The sequence below is a fragment of the Periplaneta americana genome, chromosome 9, assembly GCF_040183065.1.
Source record: "Periplaneta americana isolate PAMFEO1 chromosome 9, P.americana_PAMFEO1_priV1, whole genome shotgun sequence".
Lineage (NCBI taxonomy): Eukaryota > Metazoa > Arthropoda > Insecta > Blattodea > Blattidae > Periplaneta > Periplaneta americana.
In genome coordinates, this window is record NC_091125.1 from 85,826,399 (window position 1) to 85,841,603 (window position 15,205).

General features: G+C 34.9%; 1 protein-coding gene across 7 annotated transcripts in view; it reads left to right on the forward strand.

Annotated features, from left to right (window-relative positions):
• LOC138706173 (uncharacterized) overlaps positions 1-15,205 on the forward strand; it is a 381,089-nt gene that overhangs the window by 333,396 nt on the left and 32,488 nt on the right. For all 7 annotated transcript variants that reach the window (XM_069835182.1, XM_069835189.1, XM_069835183.1 and 4 more), the window contains 6 exons: positions 1,909-2,049; positions 3,171-3,338; positions 5,479-5,618; positions 8,570-8,696; positions 12,088-12,207; positions 13,670-13,861. In XM_069835182.1, the coding sequence (XP_069691283.1) occupies positions 1,909-2,049; positions 3,171-3,338; positions 5,479-5,618; positions 8,570-8,696; positions 12,088-12,207; positions 13,670-13,861 (888 nt within the window). The remainder of the gene's footprint in view (positions 1-1,908; positions 2,050-3,170; positions 3,339-5,478; positions 5,619-8,569; positions 8,697-12,087; positions 12,208-13,669; positions 13,862-15,205) is intronic.

Here is a 15,205-nt window from a genome sequence, read left to right on the forward strand (position 1 = left end):
ATGTCCACAAGGTGCTGGGTGTTCAGAATTACCCTGTAGACTGGTAAAGTGCTAGTGTAAAAAATCAAGTGCTCTTATTGATAGAGAATAAAGATAAATAAAGGCAAAATTCTATGTCCAGGTTCACATTATTGTTAACTCTTCACAACAGGTGCCACAACAGTAATCATTGTGAAGGCATATACTTGTATTACGAAATAGTCGGAAATAGTTCAGAATCTAGCTGATGTTATGACATCATATGTAACGATACTTATGAATGTATTTATACAAGATACATAAATTGAAAATATATACCAATTAAGCCGAGACCAGCTCAGAAGAGCCAATGACTTAGTAGTTAAGTGCTCGGTGTTCAAAACAAACCAACCAATCTATCTATCAATCATCACCACCACCACCACCATATTTATCACTTTATGTTCACTTTTATCTTCACTAAGGTTATTCTTGGTAATCTGACAGCATGCTGGCCGTTGAATCCGAAGTTCGTTGGCTCAGACCCTGCAAAGGGCCTTAAAATCCGTAGCTTGACCTCCTTCGGTAGGGAAGTAAATTGGGAGGCCCTTCTTGTAGATTTACAGCGCATAAAAGATCCTGATAGAAGATACCAGGCAAAATTCGTCAATCATTCCTTGCCCACATTGAATTTTGACACTGAATAACCTCTGCAGTTAAAAGCATAATTAAAAATATTACCACCACTTTCAGTAATACATGAAGGAAGAACATTGAATGTTCAAAGTATAAAGTCATCCAGAAGTCACTTCAAACTTCAAAGCATTATTTATATTTTGACATTTGAAGTAAAAAAATCAATAAAACCACACAAACAATAGGGGTTATCATTTTTTTTTTTTCATTTTCATATTTAACTTACCATTTTGTTGAACGATTTTATTAGTACTGCTATAAGAATTTTGAACTTTCAAGCCATGGTTGTATCATTTTAAATATTAGGATACAGCTGGTTCAATGCAATGGAAGCAATAGGAGTCATCTTAGTCTGTACCCATATAAACTAAAATCAGTGTTTACACTCAAGAAAGTGACAAGCAAAAAATATATGATTTTGCTTTATTTATGCTAGCAGAGATTTAACTTAATAATAATCATAAGTTGAACAAAGTTTTCTGAATAGACAAAGGACACTGCTTTCTTAATGGCGGAATTAACACAAGTAATTGCAGAATTTTGGTCAGAAAAGATCCCAACTTTTAATTCAATAAGGTCTTCATGATGTGAAAGTCACTGTATGATGTGAGTTCACTTTGCGTTTCATCATTGGTCCATATTTTCTCGAAGGCAACAATGGAATAATACAGACTGTCACAGTAAATGGGGAGCACTACTACAGTATGCTACAGAACTTCGTCATCCCTAGACTGAAGAATCAAGATCTGGAAAACATCATCTTTATGCTAGATGGCTCACCAACCCATATCTTCACCCCTGCAAAACAATTAATTACACGAATCTTTGGCGATCATGCCATCAGTAAGCACTTTTCAACAATAGGGTCTCCACAATCTTCATATTTCAATTCGACCGACTATTGGTTGTGGGATTACCTTAAAGAATGAGTTTTCATGGCACACTCAGCAGTAACTACGAAATGTTATGCATAGTATCACGTAAAAAATGGTGTATTTGTTGAAGATGAGAATGCAAAAGCCAAAAGAGCCGAGCCCCATTGTTTGCCCAGCACAGTTTTTTTTTTTTTTTTTTTTTTTTTTTAAATTGTAATATTGTAATATTTGTAACACTTTAAACTTTGAACTAAATTTTTAATGAATTTATAGAATATTAGACCAATTACGATTTCAGTGTAGAGTATCATGTTTTGAAAACTAATTTTGCTACTACATAGCTGATTTGGTGCAGTTAGTTATTGATGTATGCTTGCAGACGGAGTTCGAGGATTCCCTGGAGTTGTTGTGTGGATTTGTACGGCGGCAGTTACGTCGAGCTGCTACAGAGAAATTCGAAGTGGAACGTGAGGCCTCACACCCTCCAGTTCCTGTGCCATATCTGTTTCTTACGCCCAAGGTAATAGTGTGCTTAAATATCAAAATACACATGCTTGTTGATTACTAAAACTACTTTCTCTTATTTTCTCTTACCTCTCACACAAACACTCGTGTACAAATATTTTCTCTAAATTCATGTAGGAATGAAGATTATTCTAATACATTTATTTTTAAGTTTCACCCAAAGGTACATATGAACTTAAATTGGTGAGATCACAGAGTCATAGATCATGATTTACAATGCAGTCACCAAAGATTTAACATATTACTTGTCAGGAATTGAGAATTTACAAGGACAAGGGAGGAAAAGTATTCTAGAAGGTATATGAGAACACATCCTCTCTAGGGGTCATGGGACAGTAGATAAATTATGTGAACTTCATGCTGATGACGATGTGTGCAACAGCATTATCACGCATAAATTGTGTATTATTACTTTCTTCCGAGTTCTTCTAATACAAAAAATAATATGTTTCCAATCATTGTGTCAACATTGTGACTTTGACATTTCATATAAACCAAAATCATAAGTTGGTAATCATGCACTAATGAGATCAACTAGTTTTCTTCTTCTTCCTTATCTCTCTGGACCTTCATCCTCTGATTTCCTACTCTGTTCTCTCTCTTCTTCCTGTTCCTCGTCTCTTTTTATCCTTCTCTTTCTTCTCCTTTCTTTTTTCTTCTTCATTTCTTCCTTACTTTACATTTATATCCTTCTCTCATCTTTTTTTTCAACCTCTTCATCATCACTATCACTGAAATAATATCCTAAGAATGATCATTCAGAAGAAAATTTGAAGAAAATAGCCTGATACATTTCAAAATGTACATTGCTCTTACTGGATCTGATTTTGGGGATATTATTGTGAAAATAAATATATTTGGTTTCTTTCTTAGTTTTTTTATTTACTCTACGATACTTTTAATCTTTCTGGGCACTTTTTATTTATTTCCGTTCCTACATATTCAAAAGAAGCTTCTTTTAATAATGTTCAGCCAGAGAGACTAACAGAAACCTCAAAGACCTCAAATATTTGGCTGTAGCACTTAAACTTCTACTTCATAGATAGGGTTGTAATAAGTTTTGTTACAAGAAGCATATTAACTTGATACTACAATTTTCTGTGTTTGTTGTAATAGGGAGTGGAATTGGACTTGCGCCTTTTTAATCGGGACATAATGAGGCGAGCCCTTCCTGCTCTCGTGGCCATTTTGGAGCGAGAGACGCGTGGATGGTTTCTACATTTTCGCGAGAGGCTCATCTCTGAGTTACGGAGCCAGAAACTTCCAGATGAAGAGATTGAGCGAGTAAGTAAATGATTCATAAGTCTGAAAGTAGTGAGTATTGACAAAGAAAATATTTTCATTAGACAATTTTCATTGCTGTCGAGAAATTAATGGATAGATAAAACAGGTAATCCTTTATTTATCATAGGGTTTGTTGCCAGTCAACACACAATTTGAATTTTATATTCGAGCAACTATTTGAGAAAATGAGAGTGATTATTAGTTATAAACATAGTTGTTGGAACACTGAAAGTCATGAGCAACCCATTGTTATAAATCTTAATTTTTATTTTTTAGACAAACCTGGTACATCATCTTAATCTACGGACTTTTCTGTCACTTTTCAACATAGACTCCATTTCTTTGCACACATTTTTCTCGCCGTTCTGTAAGTTTTAAAATTCCCTTCCTGTAGAAGTCGTTTCATCTTCTCGAAGATACTGACACACTGCTTTCTGGATGTCCTCCAGCACCTCGTAGCGTTGGCCTCACATCTGCTCCTTTACAGAACCGAAAAGATGGTAGTTGGAGGGTGCCAAGTCGGGACTGTAGAGAAATTGCGGAACAGTTTCCCACCTAAATGTTCTGAATTTCTCCACGGTGACACAATCAGTGTAAGGCCACGCGTTATCGTGTTGCAGGATGATCTTCTTTCCAGAGCGTTTCTCGCACAATGCACGACGGAGCTTCAAAACTGTCTGAATATAGCAGACAGCATTTATGATCTGTCCAGGTTCAAGAAATTCAACCAAAATGCATCCCAGAACACATCAGTTCGAAAGTATTGGAAAGCACGACTGCTAATGGCTTCATTGCCAAATGCAAGGCACTAGACAACAACAACAACAACACATCAACTCTTTCTGTGTTGCGTTTCATGGAGGCAGTTTGAGGGCGACCACTACGAGGCTCGTGTTCCCTTCTTCGAAATGTTTCACTTATCTCCTAACACTACTGGTGCCTGTATGCACGCTGAAGTCCGAGTTGAAATTTAGCAGGAGATTTTTCTTCTTTAACAACGATTTAATGACAGCACACTGTCGAAACGAACCAGCTTTGTCGACCATTTTGCAAACATTGCCTGTGATCACATGATAGAAATTAATGACGTCACAATATGTCAATACATAGTGTAAAATCTGTAGATTATGATCATATAATTGTTTTTGTTACATTGTTGAAATTGAAATGATAGCAATGTGTTGCTCATGATTTTCAGTACGACCCTCTGTATTATGGTTACTGAAAAGAAGTATAACCATTTAGACTGTTTCGGGATAACATATATATCTATGGTTATCACCAGGCAAGAGAAAAAGAAATCTTCTCCTCTTTCTTGTTTGAAATTAGATGAAAGTGAGAATAAGAATGATGACCTACCCAATAAAATAACTAGGAGCCATTAAAATTATTGAATAAGTAAATAATTTTAATTTATTTCAATAAAATGTACATTATCTGGAAAAAAAAAAAAAATAGACGTAATTTATAAAACGGACAGATTGATCTGTATATTGAAACTATAAGAAGAACACTAACAAATCAAAATAAAATTGATATTCAATTGAAGTTTGACACAACCATGGCAATAAAAAATGATATTGAAACATGGATAATAAATAGCAAGCAGAAACAAGAAAAGAATTCAAGCAGCTGAAATTAGTTTTGTAAATTGTCTGTGGAGAAGTGAAAATATAGGGAATAATGCAGGAATAAAAAACTTATTTAACAGCACTGACTGCTGTCACTCATGCTGATTAACCTAAGACAAAAGAATTGACATTGAAGATAAGGTTGTGTTTTGTTTTGTTTTGTTTTGTCTTATCTAGTTAAAATTTTTTTTCTGCAATGTATTTCCATAGCTCAAAGGGAAGAACACCTTGTCAGTTAATGTAAGCCAGGAAAGGAAACTACTACCGTACCATTCAACAAGATAAACATATCAGTTGGTATAAACTTCTCCCTTCAAAAAGGGGTGGAGACAATTAGTTGGTATAAACTTCTCCCTTCAAAAAGGGGTGGAGACAATCATATTCATCAAATCCTTTCAATAATAGCGTGTTTTATGATTGAGCCACATTATTATATGTATGGATATAGCAATATCTGCAGTTTCAGTGAACAAAGTATAACTACGTAAGTGTACTTTTGGTTCTTGTAGGAAGTAAACCAGGCAGTTATGCGTGAATACCTGCAGAGGGTGTACACAAGCATTCTGTCACACCCGGATCTGGTGACACTAGGTGAAGGCATTCCACAGCTTCTGGTGCAGCAGGCGCAATCAGTGATCCTAATGCACAGGTAGGATCATCTAGATGAGCATTGTGATTGTTTCCCATTGTCTCCAGAAGTAACTAAGATAAGTTATTACTAAGATTGTACTAGTCTTAAGAGTTGAATTGTTTAGTGCAGAAATCATTAACTCAGAGATTGATAATAGTAGAGATTATAACACTAGCAGAGCTCAATGTTAATTGGATTCTTTTACATGCTGTATATCTATAGCATGGGAACCTTGGCTTTACTTCCCTGCCAAAGGAAGTCGTGCAAGAATTTGTATTGTATGACTTGAGGCTCTCCCAGCGTTTGATGTAGAATAACTCTTCTCGGGTTCTCAGCCAGATGAGTTGGAGATTAGCTTCCAAGCTTTCGACGGCTAGCTCTGCCATCTTCTTCAGGGAATTGAAGTCACTTCTGGCAGAGAACCCGAGAAGAGTTATTCTAAGAATTTGTATTATCTTTAAAAATGTATTGTCAAAGATAATGGAGTCTACTGAGTAGGCGAACCATCAAGGACTTTAGCAATATTACCCTGGAGATGAAAATAAATGTGTAAGTAGCTGAAAAGCATTGGAGAAACGGAATTTCCATACATGGTTGAAATACATAAAACTTCGTCCCAACATAGGTACTGTGAAAGCTAGAAATCTCATGACTGTCATCGTCGTCGTCATCATCGTCGTCATCATCGTCGTCATCATCATCATCATCATCATCATCATCATCATCATCATTATTATTATTATTATTATTATTTAACAAGTTAGTTGACAGGTATGTATTTAATACTAACTTTGTATATTTCACCCTCAATCAATAAAATACAACTTGATGACCAACATGCAATAATGATTTATCTGGATTAGATTTGAAAGATATAATTATTGTTACTCTTAACACAACCTGCCATTGATATCTCTTTTTCTTCTGAATTAACATATAATAAGTTTCTAATGGGAGAATACTGTGAGCAGAAGTTCTACGTCTACGATTTTTTTCTAGATCTTCCTGTATTATACATTTTTTCTCCATGTATTTCTTCTTGTTATGTGACCACAAAGATTTAAATTGTTTTGAAGACAAATTTGGACATCTATACACCGAATTCGTTAACTAAGCTATTTTTTTTCTGAGCACCTTGCAAAGAAATGAGCAAAATATGTGGTTGTGACTACCAGAGTGTGCTCTTTTAAACGAACATATGCTTTTTTTTATTATCATTGACTCGTTTTATCACCGTCAAAATGCTATAAGCATATTTATTTTCTGTGTCGAAATTTGTAACATGAAGCAGCGTGTCATGAATAAATTTTACTTTAAATCAGGGAAATTGCCATGAAAGTGTACCAGGACCTGAAGAATGTGTACAATGATGATAATAAAGTTGTGCATTGATCTTTTTTTATGATTCGCAAGTTTTAGGAAATCTTTGGAGTATGATCCTCATCCAAGCAGTCAGGATAGTGAATAGCATCAGATTGGAAATAGATTTGTGGAAAATCGAATATTTATTCGAGATGTATGCTGAATTCTTTAATGCCCGGAGGGGGCAGGGAGAGAACGAGAAGCAGAGGGGGAAGGGGAGACTAGTTTAATTTTGTCATAGTTAATTGAATTTAATCGAGTTTAACAAAGATCGTGGTAAATAAAATAAGTATAAAAATCCTTCAGATAACGTCTTATTCAACCTAAAGAATGATACAAATAAATTATATTAGATCATTTATGCAATTAAAGCATGACAAGTGCTTTTGCCAATAAGTGGCATCATCAGGTCTGAAAACATATCATAGTGATACTGTGAGCATAAAGACAAGAAATAGTGTGGAAAAACAATAAGATTTGATAAAATGCATAGTAAATTCAAATGTGAAGATGATGAGTTAAAAACAGTGTTACATGAAATAACTGTACAAACACAAAATATTGGACTAATAATCACTTGAAAGTGTGCAAAAATTGTGGTTCAAATATTGGTTGTAGGTGATCAATAATCATACAAAGTCCAAGTATTAAATGCCGTAAATCATACATTGAAAGGAAGATTTGAAGAACATGTTGTATGCAGCATGGATACATGAAATAACATAGTTAAATTGGGTAATGTTTTGTAGCAGTCATCACGACCCAAAATATGAGTAGTGTATTAAAAATCTGTAAGAATCAATAAAACGTTTGAGTAAGTGATAAAGAATGCAAGATATACGGACCAAAATAGAAAAATTATCCAATAAGTGGAAAAGACTTACAAAACATTGATCCCGTGGAAGAATCTGATGCTTCATAGTCGGTTGCATGATGTTGATTGATACATTGACATATGAAAGAACCACGTCATGAAGTGAGTGGAGGGGGCTACATGTTGCAGCAAGAAGATCTCCTATTGGCCAACTTGAATACAGAATTATTTAGATTAGGTAGTGGTTCATTTAGTAATGAAATATTATTACTGAGGGATTTAGCTATATAAAATTCTTCGGCAACTAAATTAATTTTCCCGTTGTTAATAGGTTTTAAAATTTGTAAGGCATCTGACATTTTTTTAAGTTCATGGTTGTTCTCTATTGAGTGGGATGCGAATTTAAATCTATTGCGTCTATGACAAAAATCTGCTTTGTGTTCTGAATATCTAGTTTTGAAATTTCTTTTAGTCTGGTCAATATATTTTTGTGTACAATTCTTACAATGCAGCATGTATACTCCACCACTAGCATATTTATCAAAGTAACTGTACCAAACGAAAGAGAACTGTTTTTTATATGGAACTATGCTTTCAGCTTAAAAAGAGCTGTTTCTAGAGTTATCATATTCTGATCAAACATCACAGAATTAAATAACAGTTACACTGTATATGTTTTGCGCTTTAAGCGTGCCTGTACACAAATTCGTATGAAATAATAAAAAACGTATTAATTTAGTATTCGGTTTGAAGCTATGCATGAAATATTCATCATTCATTATTTTTGTTCCAGAGCTGTTGAGAATGTTCAGCGTAAACTGGGAAAGACAAAAGAATCCCTAAGGCAGCGCATTGAATACATGTATCCAGTGCTGTCTCGCATCCAACCATGGATGAGAAACAAGCTGAGGAGTGCGGAAGTGAGTACCATATAGAAAAGAAAAATTAATTTGGCAGGTTGCCACTAAAAAAGTTAAGATTTGATCTGTCACAGATCCTGTAGTGACTAGGACACTGTGCAATATTTTCATATTTCCATTTTTACAAATAGAGCATATAGTTGAAAGGACTATGAAATTAAGAACCATCTTTTATGAGTAAATGAATGTAGAGTACTTTTGGAAATATTTTACAATAAACTCATAGCTGGTTTTTCAGATATCAAAGACGTACCTAACATACCTATCTTACAATAAATCATTCTTGGAAGCATGCTTCATATCTGGCAAAAATATTTGCAGCAACATAGCAAAGTTCTTGCCTCGTGTTGTTGAAAATTTCAACATGGATCTGTCTCTTAATTCGTTGAGTGTTGTTATTTTTTCTATACACACTTACTTCTTAGTATTCAACGTGAATAGAAATCAGGATTTCACTATGAGGATCAAGGTGGCTATATTTTTCGATTAATCACATGATCATCTAATATATTCCTAATCTCATCCATTCAGAAATTTTAAATGTAGCTGTGTTCTATATGAAATAGTTGTAAGATTTGTCTTCTTTCAATTAATTGAAAAATGGAATCAGTATGTCATTAACACATCTGGTCAAACTTTTATTGTCAACTTTTGAAACCCTTATGTGATTATTCTAAGCTCACTGATTGCATATCAAACTCTGACTTTCATTTCTTGTAAGAGAGCCTCTTGTCACTAATATGTAAATCAAGATTTACCTGGTATTTTCTTTGTCAGCCTTTCCACAATACATGCTTCACACAGGTAATGTATATAGAAATTCCTTATTGCACAATGTGCATGTTTACATGATTTCTCATTAACAATAACCGAAACTGCTCACTAACCAATAGCAATCTAAAATAAACATTTAATGACTGACGTCTACAGTTTGGTTTAGATATTATGCAATCTTTTTCTCCAAATAACGAGTGTACTGTGTATAAAAGTTGTATGTCCTGCAAACACCATTCCTCTCTTTTGCCATCTGGATAGGAGGATAGCAATGGCCAAGGAAGCTTTTAATAGAAAAAGAAGCATCTTCTGCTGATCTCTGGAAAAATAACTAAGGAAGAGACTAGTGAAGTGCTCTGTGTGGAGTGTGACATTGTATGGTGCAGAAACATGGACATTACGATGAAGTGAAGAGAAACGAATAGAAGCATTTGAAATGTGGATATGGAGAAGAATGGAACATGTGAAATGGACTGACAGAATAAGAAATGAAGTTGTGTTGGAAACAGTGAGTAAAGAAAGAATGATGCTGAAAGTAATCAGAAAGAGAAAAAGGAATTGGTTGGGTCATTCACTGAGAAAAAAGTGCCTACTGAAGGATGCACTGGAAGAAATGGTAAACGGGAGAAGAGTTTGGGGCAGAAGAAGATATCAGATGATAGATGGCATTAAGATATTTGGATCATATGTGGAGACTAAGAGGAAGGCAGACAATAGGAAAGATTGGAGAATGCTGGGTTTGCAGTGAAAAACCTGCCCATAGACAGAACACTTATGTATATATGTATGTATGTATCAGTGGGGCTCCCGCATATTTCTTAAGAGGAGGAAAGAAGTTAACTGCACAAAATGACACCTTGAATGAAACATGCTACAAATTAGCCTACATGCATACATGTAAGACCAGATAGTGTTCGGGTTGGCTTTCCTTTTGTATAGCAATAATCTGTTCTTGTAAACTGAGTTTCCTAAATAACTGTCCGAATTATAATATGTTTTCACTTCCATTCATAGTTGAATAATTGCACAAATTAACCGTTACAAGGAAATTCACAACCTCGCAGCATTTTCGCGTACACTACAGCATCACACGTGTTGAAAGAGACCAGCTACTAACACATAACCGGAACCGTTTTATGGAAGTGGGAGTGGAAAATAATCTGTTAGGAAAGCGAGAACACTACACCCACCCACGTGGTCTGTGTTGTCACATGTACATTTTACATATTCAGTATCACATGCTTTTGAAGAATGTCAGTTCTTGTAAAGTCATACTACCATTATTTTTCAAAGCTGCCCTTGGCCGATTAATTATTTTATGTTAAAAATAATGTAGTTTGGAGTACTTTCAATTTCAAATATATTTGTACAAAACTGACAACTTGGATGTTGTCTTGTCTAGTAGACAATGAATGGAAGTGAATTTCAGTGGCCAAAATGATCTACGATACTAACGTAGAACTACTTCCTCTTTGTTTTATACAAACCCGACTTCAACTTTCAAATATCCTCGAAAGTTTAAAATCATGAATAGTACCCTATACATATAAAGTGCAATGAATAATATATTTTCATTTATAATTTTAAAAAAGTTTATATGGTGTCTTATAACTTTGCGTTAAAACTGTTTTTATTCTGCCTCCTCCAAGATGTGTTAGTCTGGTTGAATGCAACATCGTTAGATAGCAGCAGTAGCAAGCTTGCTGCACGACCAGTCGGTTTCTATTTCTCGCCCATTTGCAGATTCAGAGGAAGATCTCCTCCCTCCCCGTTCATTTATTGGTTTAAAACTCTGCTTCTTTCTCTGGACGCTAGTGCGCTGTTGTCTATGTGTGTTAACTGCAGTAAAAGAGGAAAGGATTGGCTTTCCTCCACACAAACAATCTCGCATCCTTCTCACAGTTTTCTACAGCACATGGGCACGTTGTTTAAAACTCGATCAACCAAGGTTTACTTATAGCTGTAAACTTAAAAATTATCGAATCTTCCTCGAATTTTAAGGCACATATTTTATTTGGTATTTACTTTCACAAGAAGAAAAATGCGAGGAGGACGTTCCTCCCTTCCCTCCCCCGAGGAACCACCACTGGTATGTATGTATGTATGTATGTGTGAGACCAGTGTCCATCCAGCATCGTGATGAATTTGGGGAGCTGGAGCTGCAATAGATAGCAGAATTCAGTTACGAAAACCAACTGTAAAGGCTGGAGGGATCATCTTGCTAACCACGTGATACCTCTGTTTTGGTTGGATGGGCTTTTACACTATAGATTAATTAATCTAAACAGAGTTCAAAATCTGTTTCTGGTAACCAAAACTGTGGAAGTGTTTCAGAAAGTGAATAGTAAAGAAGCCATGGGATGGGTGTAATTCATTGTTCAAGGGTTGCGAACATTTTGCAAAATGGTGATAATAGTCTGCATGATGATATAGATACTGATTGCTCAAGAACCATGTTTAGAAATAGTAACAGGAAAGGGAAGTGTCAGAAATGATAAAGTTATCAGTCTTGGCAGTTATCACTAACTATACATTTATTCATTGTAAGAAATTACGAAATACGCAGTATATCACAGTACTTTGATTACAAGAAGAAATGTATGATTTTACGTTTCAGAGCCACTTCATTGAAGAGTGTCAATGGAGCGCCCATGAGGAGGCCCTTGCATTGTGCAGCAACCAGAGGCTACACCAGACAGTGTACTTCCTCAACAGAGACCTTACCTTCATGCGCGAGGTAATACATTACAGACACGAAATATAGATTAGAATCAAAGACCAAGAACACTAGACTTTTAGTGGCAATAAAATTACTGATCATGTTTCTCTCAAATGGAAACAAAACTGAGGGTTCTGTATTGTAGATGTAGTGCATATAAAAGAAACTTGTTACTCAGTATGAAGATCAGACAAAACTTACTGTCCATGTCATGATTGAAACTCCTTTCTCTAGTTGTCGTCAACTCTTGTTATCCTATTACAGGATAATGAATTGTGACTTTAAAATATCCTCACTTTAGAAATGAAATTCAACTATGCTTTATAGAGCAGAGTTCAACAGACTAGTTAACCATGTCAACAATATTTCCATATTAATCACATTTGGGAGCTACTGTAAATGAAACTTATTCACCCAAAAATTAACTGTAATTACAAAAGACAACTCTCCAGAAATTGAGAATCCACTAAGAAAATGTTGCATATGCAGTGCTGTAGTTGGGTCGAAACGGACTGGAACACAGTTCCGGTTGAAATTTTAGTTTGACTTTACTGTTCTGGTTAAAAATTATGACTTCACCTTTCCAGTATAAATCACCTTTCAATTCTAGCTAAATATTTATCAGTAAAACGATTCTGTTCTTTTATTGGATTCAGTATTCGAGAAAATTTCAATTTACAGTATGCTTCCATTGAACAGAAACACACTGTGTTAGAAAAAGATGGAGTTAGATGTCAGCAGTCCATCTTTTTTTCTTTATGCAGTCCAGCGCTATGCAGGCAGGCAGGCACTCTGTTGTATGAAGCTAAAGTTAGTCTCAAGAAACGCTACCAAACTAGTTAATTTCCAGTGTCACCAATTGAAATTGTTTTCTCGCTAAGTGATGAACAAATGAATATACTTGAAAATGATCTCAATTTGCTTAACATAAAAACAGACCTCCTGAGACTGATATCACTGGTGCTGATAAAAGTGTGAGTAGACTCTGTGATATTTTTAGTTTACTAGAAAAGCGACTCTTCGTAACTGCTTTCCATGAGTTTATTGTCTGTGAAACTGAAATACATGAACTGAAAATTTTAAAACAAACAACCAATACTGCCAATTTCATTATCAGAGTGCAAAAAGTCATTCAACATGATGAATGAAGTAATATCAAAGAAGAGAAATGCTCTCCTAGTCTCACGGACAAGTGGGTTGATATTCGTAAGCTGTGTTGGACCTCCATTTCAAGGGTTGAATCCACACCCTTATGTACAATTATTGTGGTTGCAAGATGACAGATAAAACAGCATGTAGGAAACGACAGCCAGTGAAAGAAGTTATATATGAGGCAGTCTGGGGTCTTGTGAAATAGACTGTTGGACTGTAAATATGAAATAGGATATTACTTATTAATTATGTCTGTTAATATATTTTTGTAATTGAGTAGCCTATACCAGCTCAAAGATTTCTTCATTTGACACTTATATAAATACAGAGAGAGCCAGTACTGCTTAAAGAACTCCGCAAAGTGAAGACGCCAACAAGAAGCTTCCAATGGCTGACTCAGATCTGGTTCCCAAGCAACTGGATTGTCAGACGCAACTTCCAGGGTCAGTCTGAGGTGATACCAACTGTTCAGAGTGCGACAGCTACCTCCATCACTACTCCTCGTTCAGACCCCAGCCAAGTATGTACTGCCAAACATTTCATTCAATTGTTTGTTAAGTGTTTTTTAATACTGTTGTATTTTAACATTAATATACATTTTAATGATTTAAAGAAAAAACACTGTTGATTTATGACTAATAAACATGTCCACTATCAAGAGAGTTTTCTAAGAAAATAGCAAAAATTGACTGCTGCAGAGTCAAACCTCCATTGTATACTTAACTAGTTTTAAAATGTCAAGAATTGCATTCAGTTCATCAAACTATTCAGAATGAAAATATTTAGTCATGCGGAATTACAATAATATGGGGAATGAAATGGTATGTATTACCTCTCACCTCAAGATAGGGTTAATGATAAATTCATTCATTCATTCATTTATTTTATTCCATAGATCTTACATGAGCAATGAAGCTTTAAGATGTGGAACATGTCAACATTTTACAATATTACAATTACAATTTTTACAAATTTTTATAGTTTTACAATTTAGTAATTTTCTACAATTTTTACAATTTTGTACAATTTTTTTACATTTTTTTACATTTTTTTTACATTTTGGCGAGATGTAGTGAGATGAGATGAGGTCCGAGGATTCGCCAAAATATTACCCGGCATTTGCCTTTTCGGTGGGAAAAACCCAACCAAGTAATCAAATCAAAGGGGGTAATCAAATCAAAGGGGTTGATGCCCAGGACTCGCCATAGACCATCCGGCTTCAGTCCCACGGCTGGGGAAAACCTCCGAAGAAACCAAAGTCCAAAGGGGGATCCAACCCAAGCCCGAACGCAGCTCCGGATCAGCAGCCCAGCGAGTCTGTCGACTGAGCTACATCGATGGCTCTACTAAAAGTATACAATGCATAGCCAATCAGATTATTAAATTTACAAACGCAAACGATCATTCATAAGTTGAGCTATATTATAATACAAAACAATTTAATTAAATTTAAGGCATAAACAATTCAACCAGTTGTGATATACAGAAATTGATAATACATATCATGCAAACTACTTCAAATTACAAACACAAACAATTTATCAGTAGAGCTATATAGATTACTATTCAATTTAAAGCATATACAATTCATCGGCCAAAACTATACAAATATATACAATACAAAGTAGCATACTTTCATTAAGCTATACAAATTTGTGCAATTAATATCAAGTAGATTAATTCAATTTATAATCATAAACAATTCATCAGTTGAGCTATACATATTACCATTCAATTTACAGTAGGTCTATATACAATTCATCAGTAGAGCTACACAGACTAGTAATCATTTTAAGAACATATAAATTCATCAGCCAAACTATACAAACATATACAATCAAATTAGTTCAATTTACAAACTTAT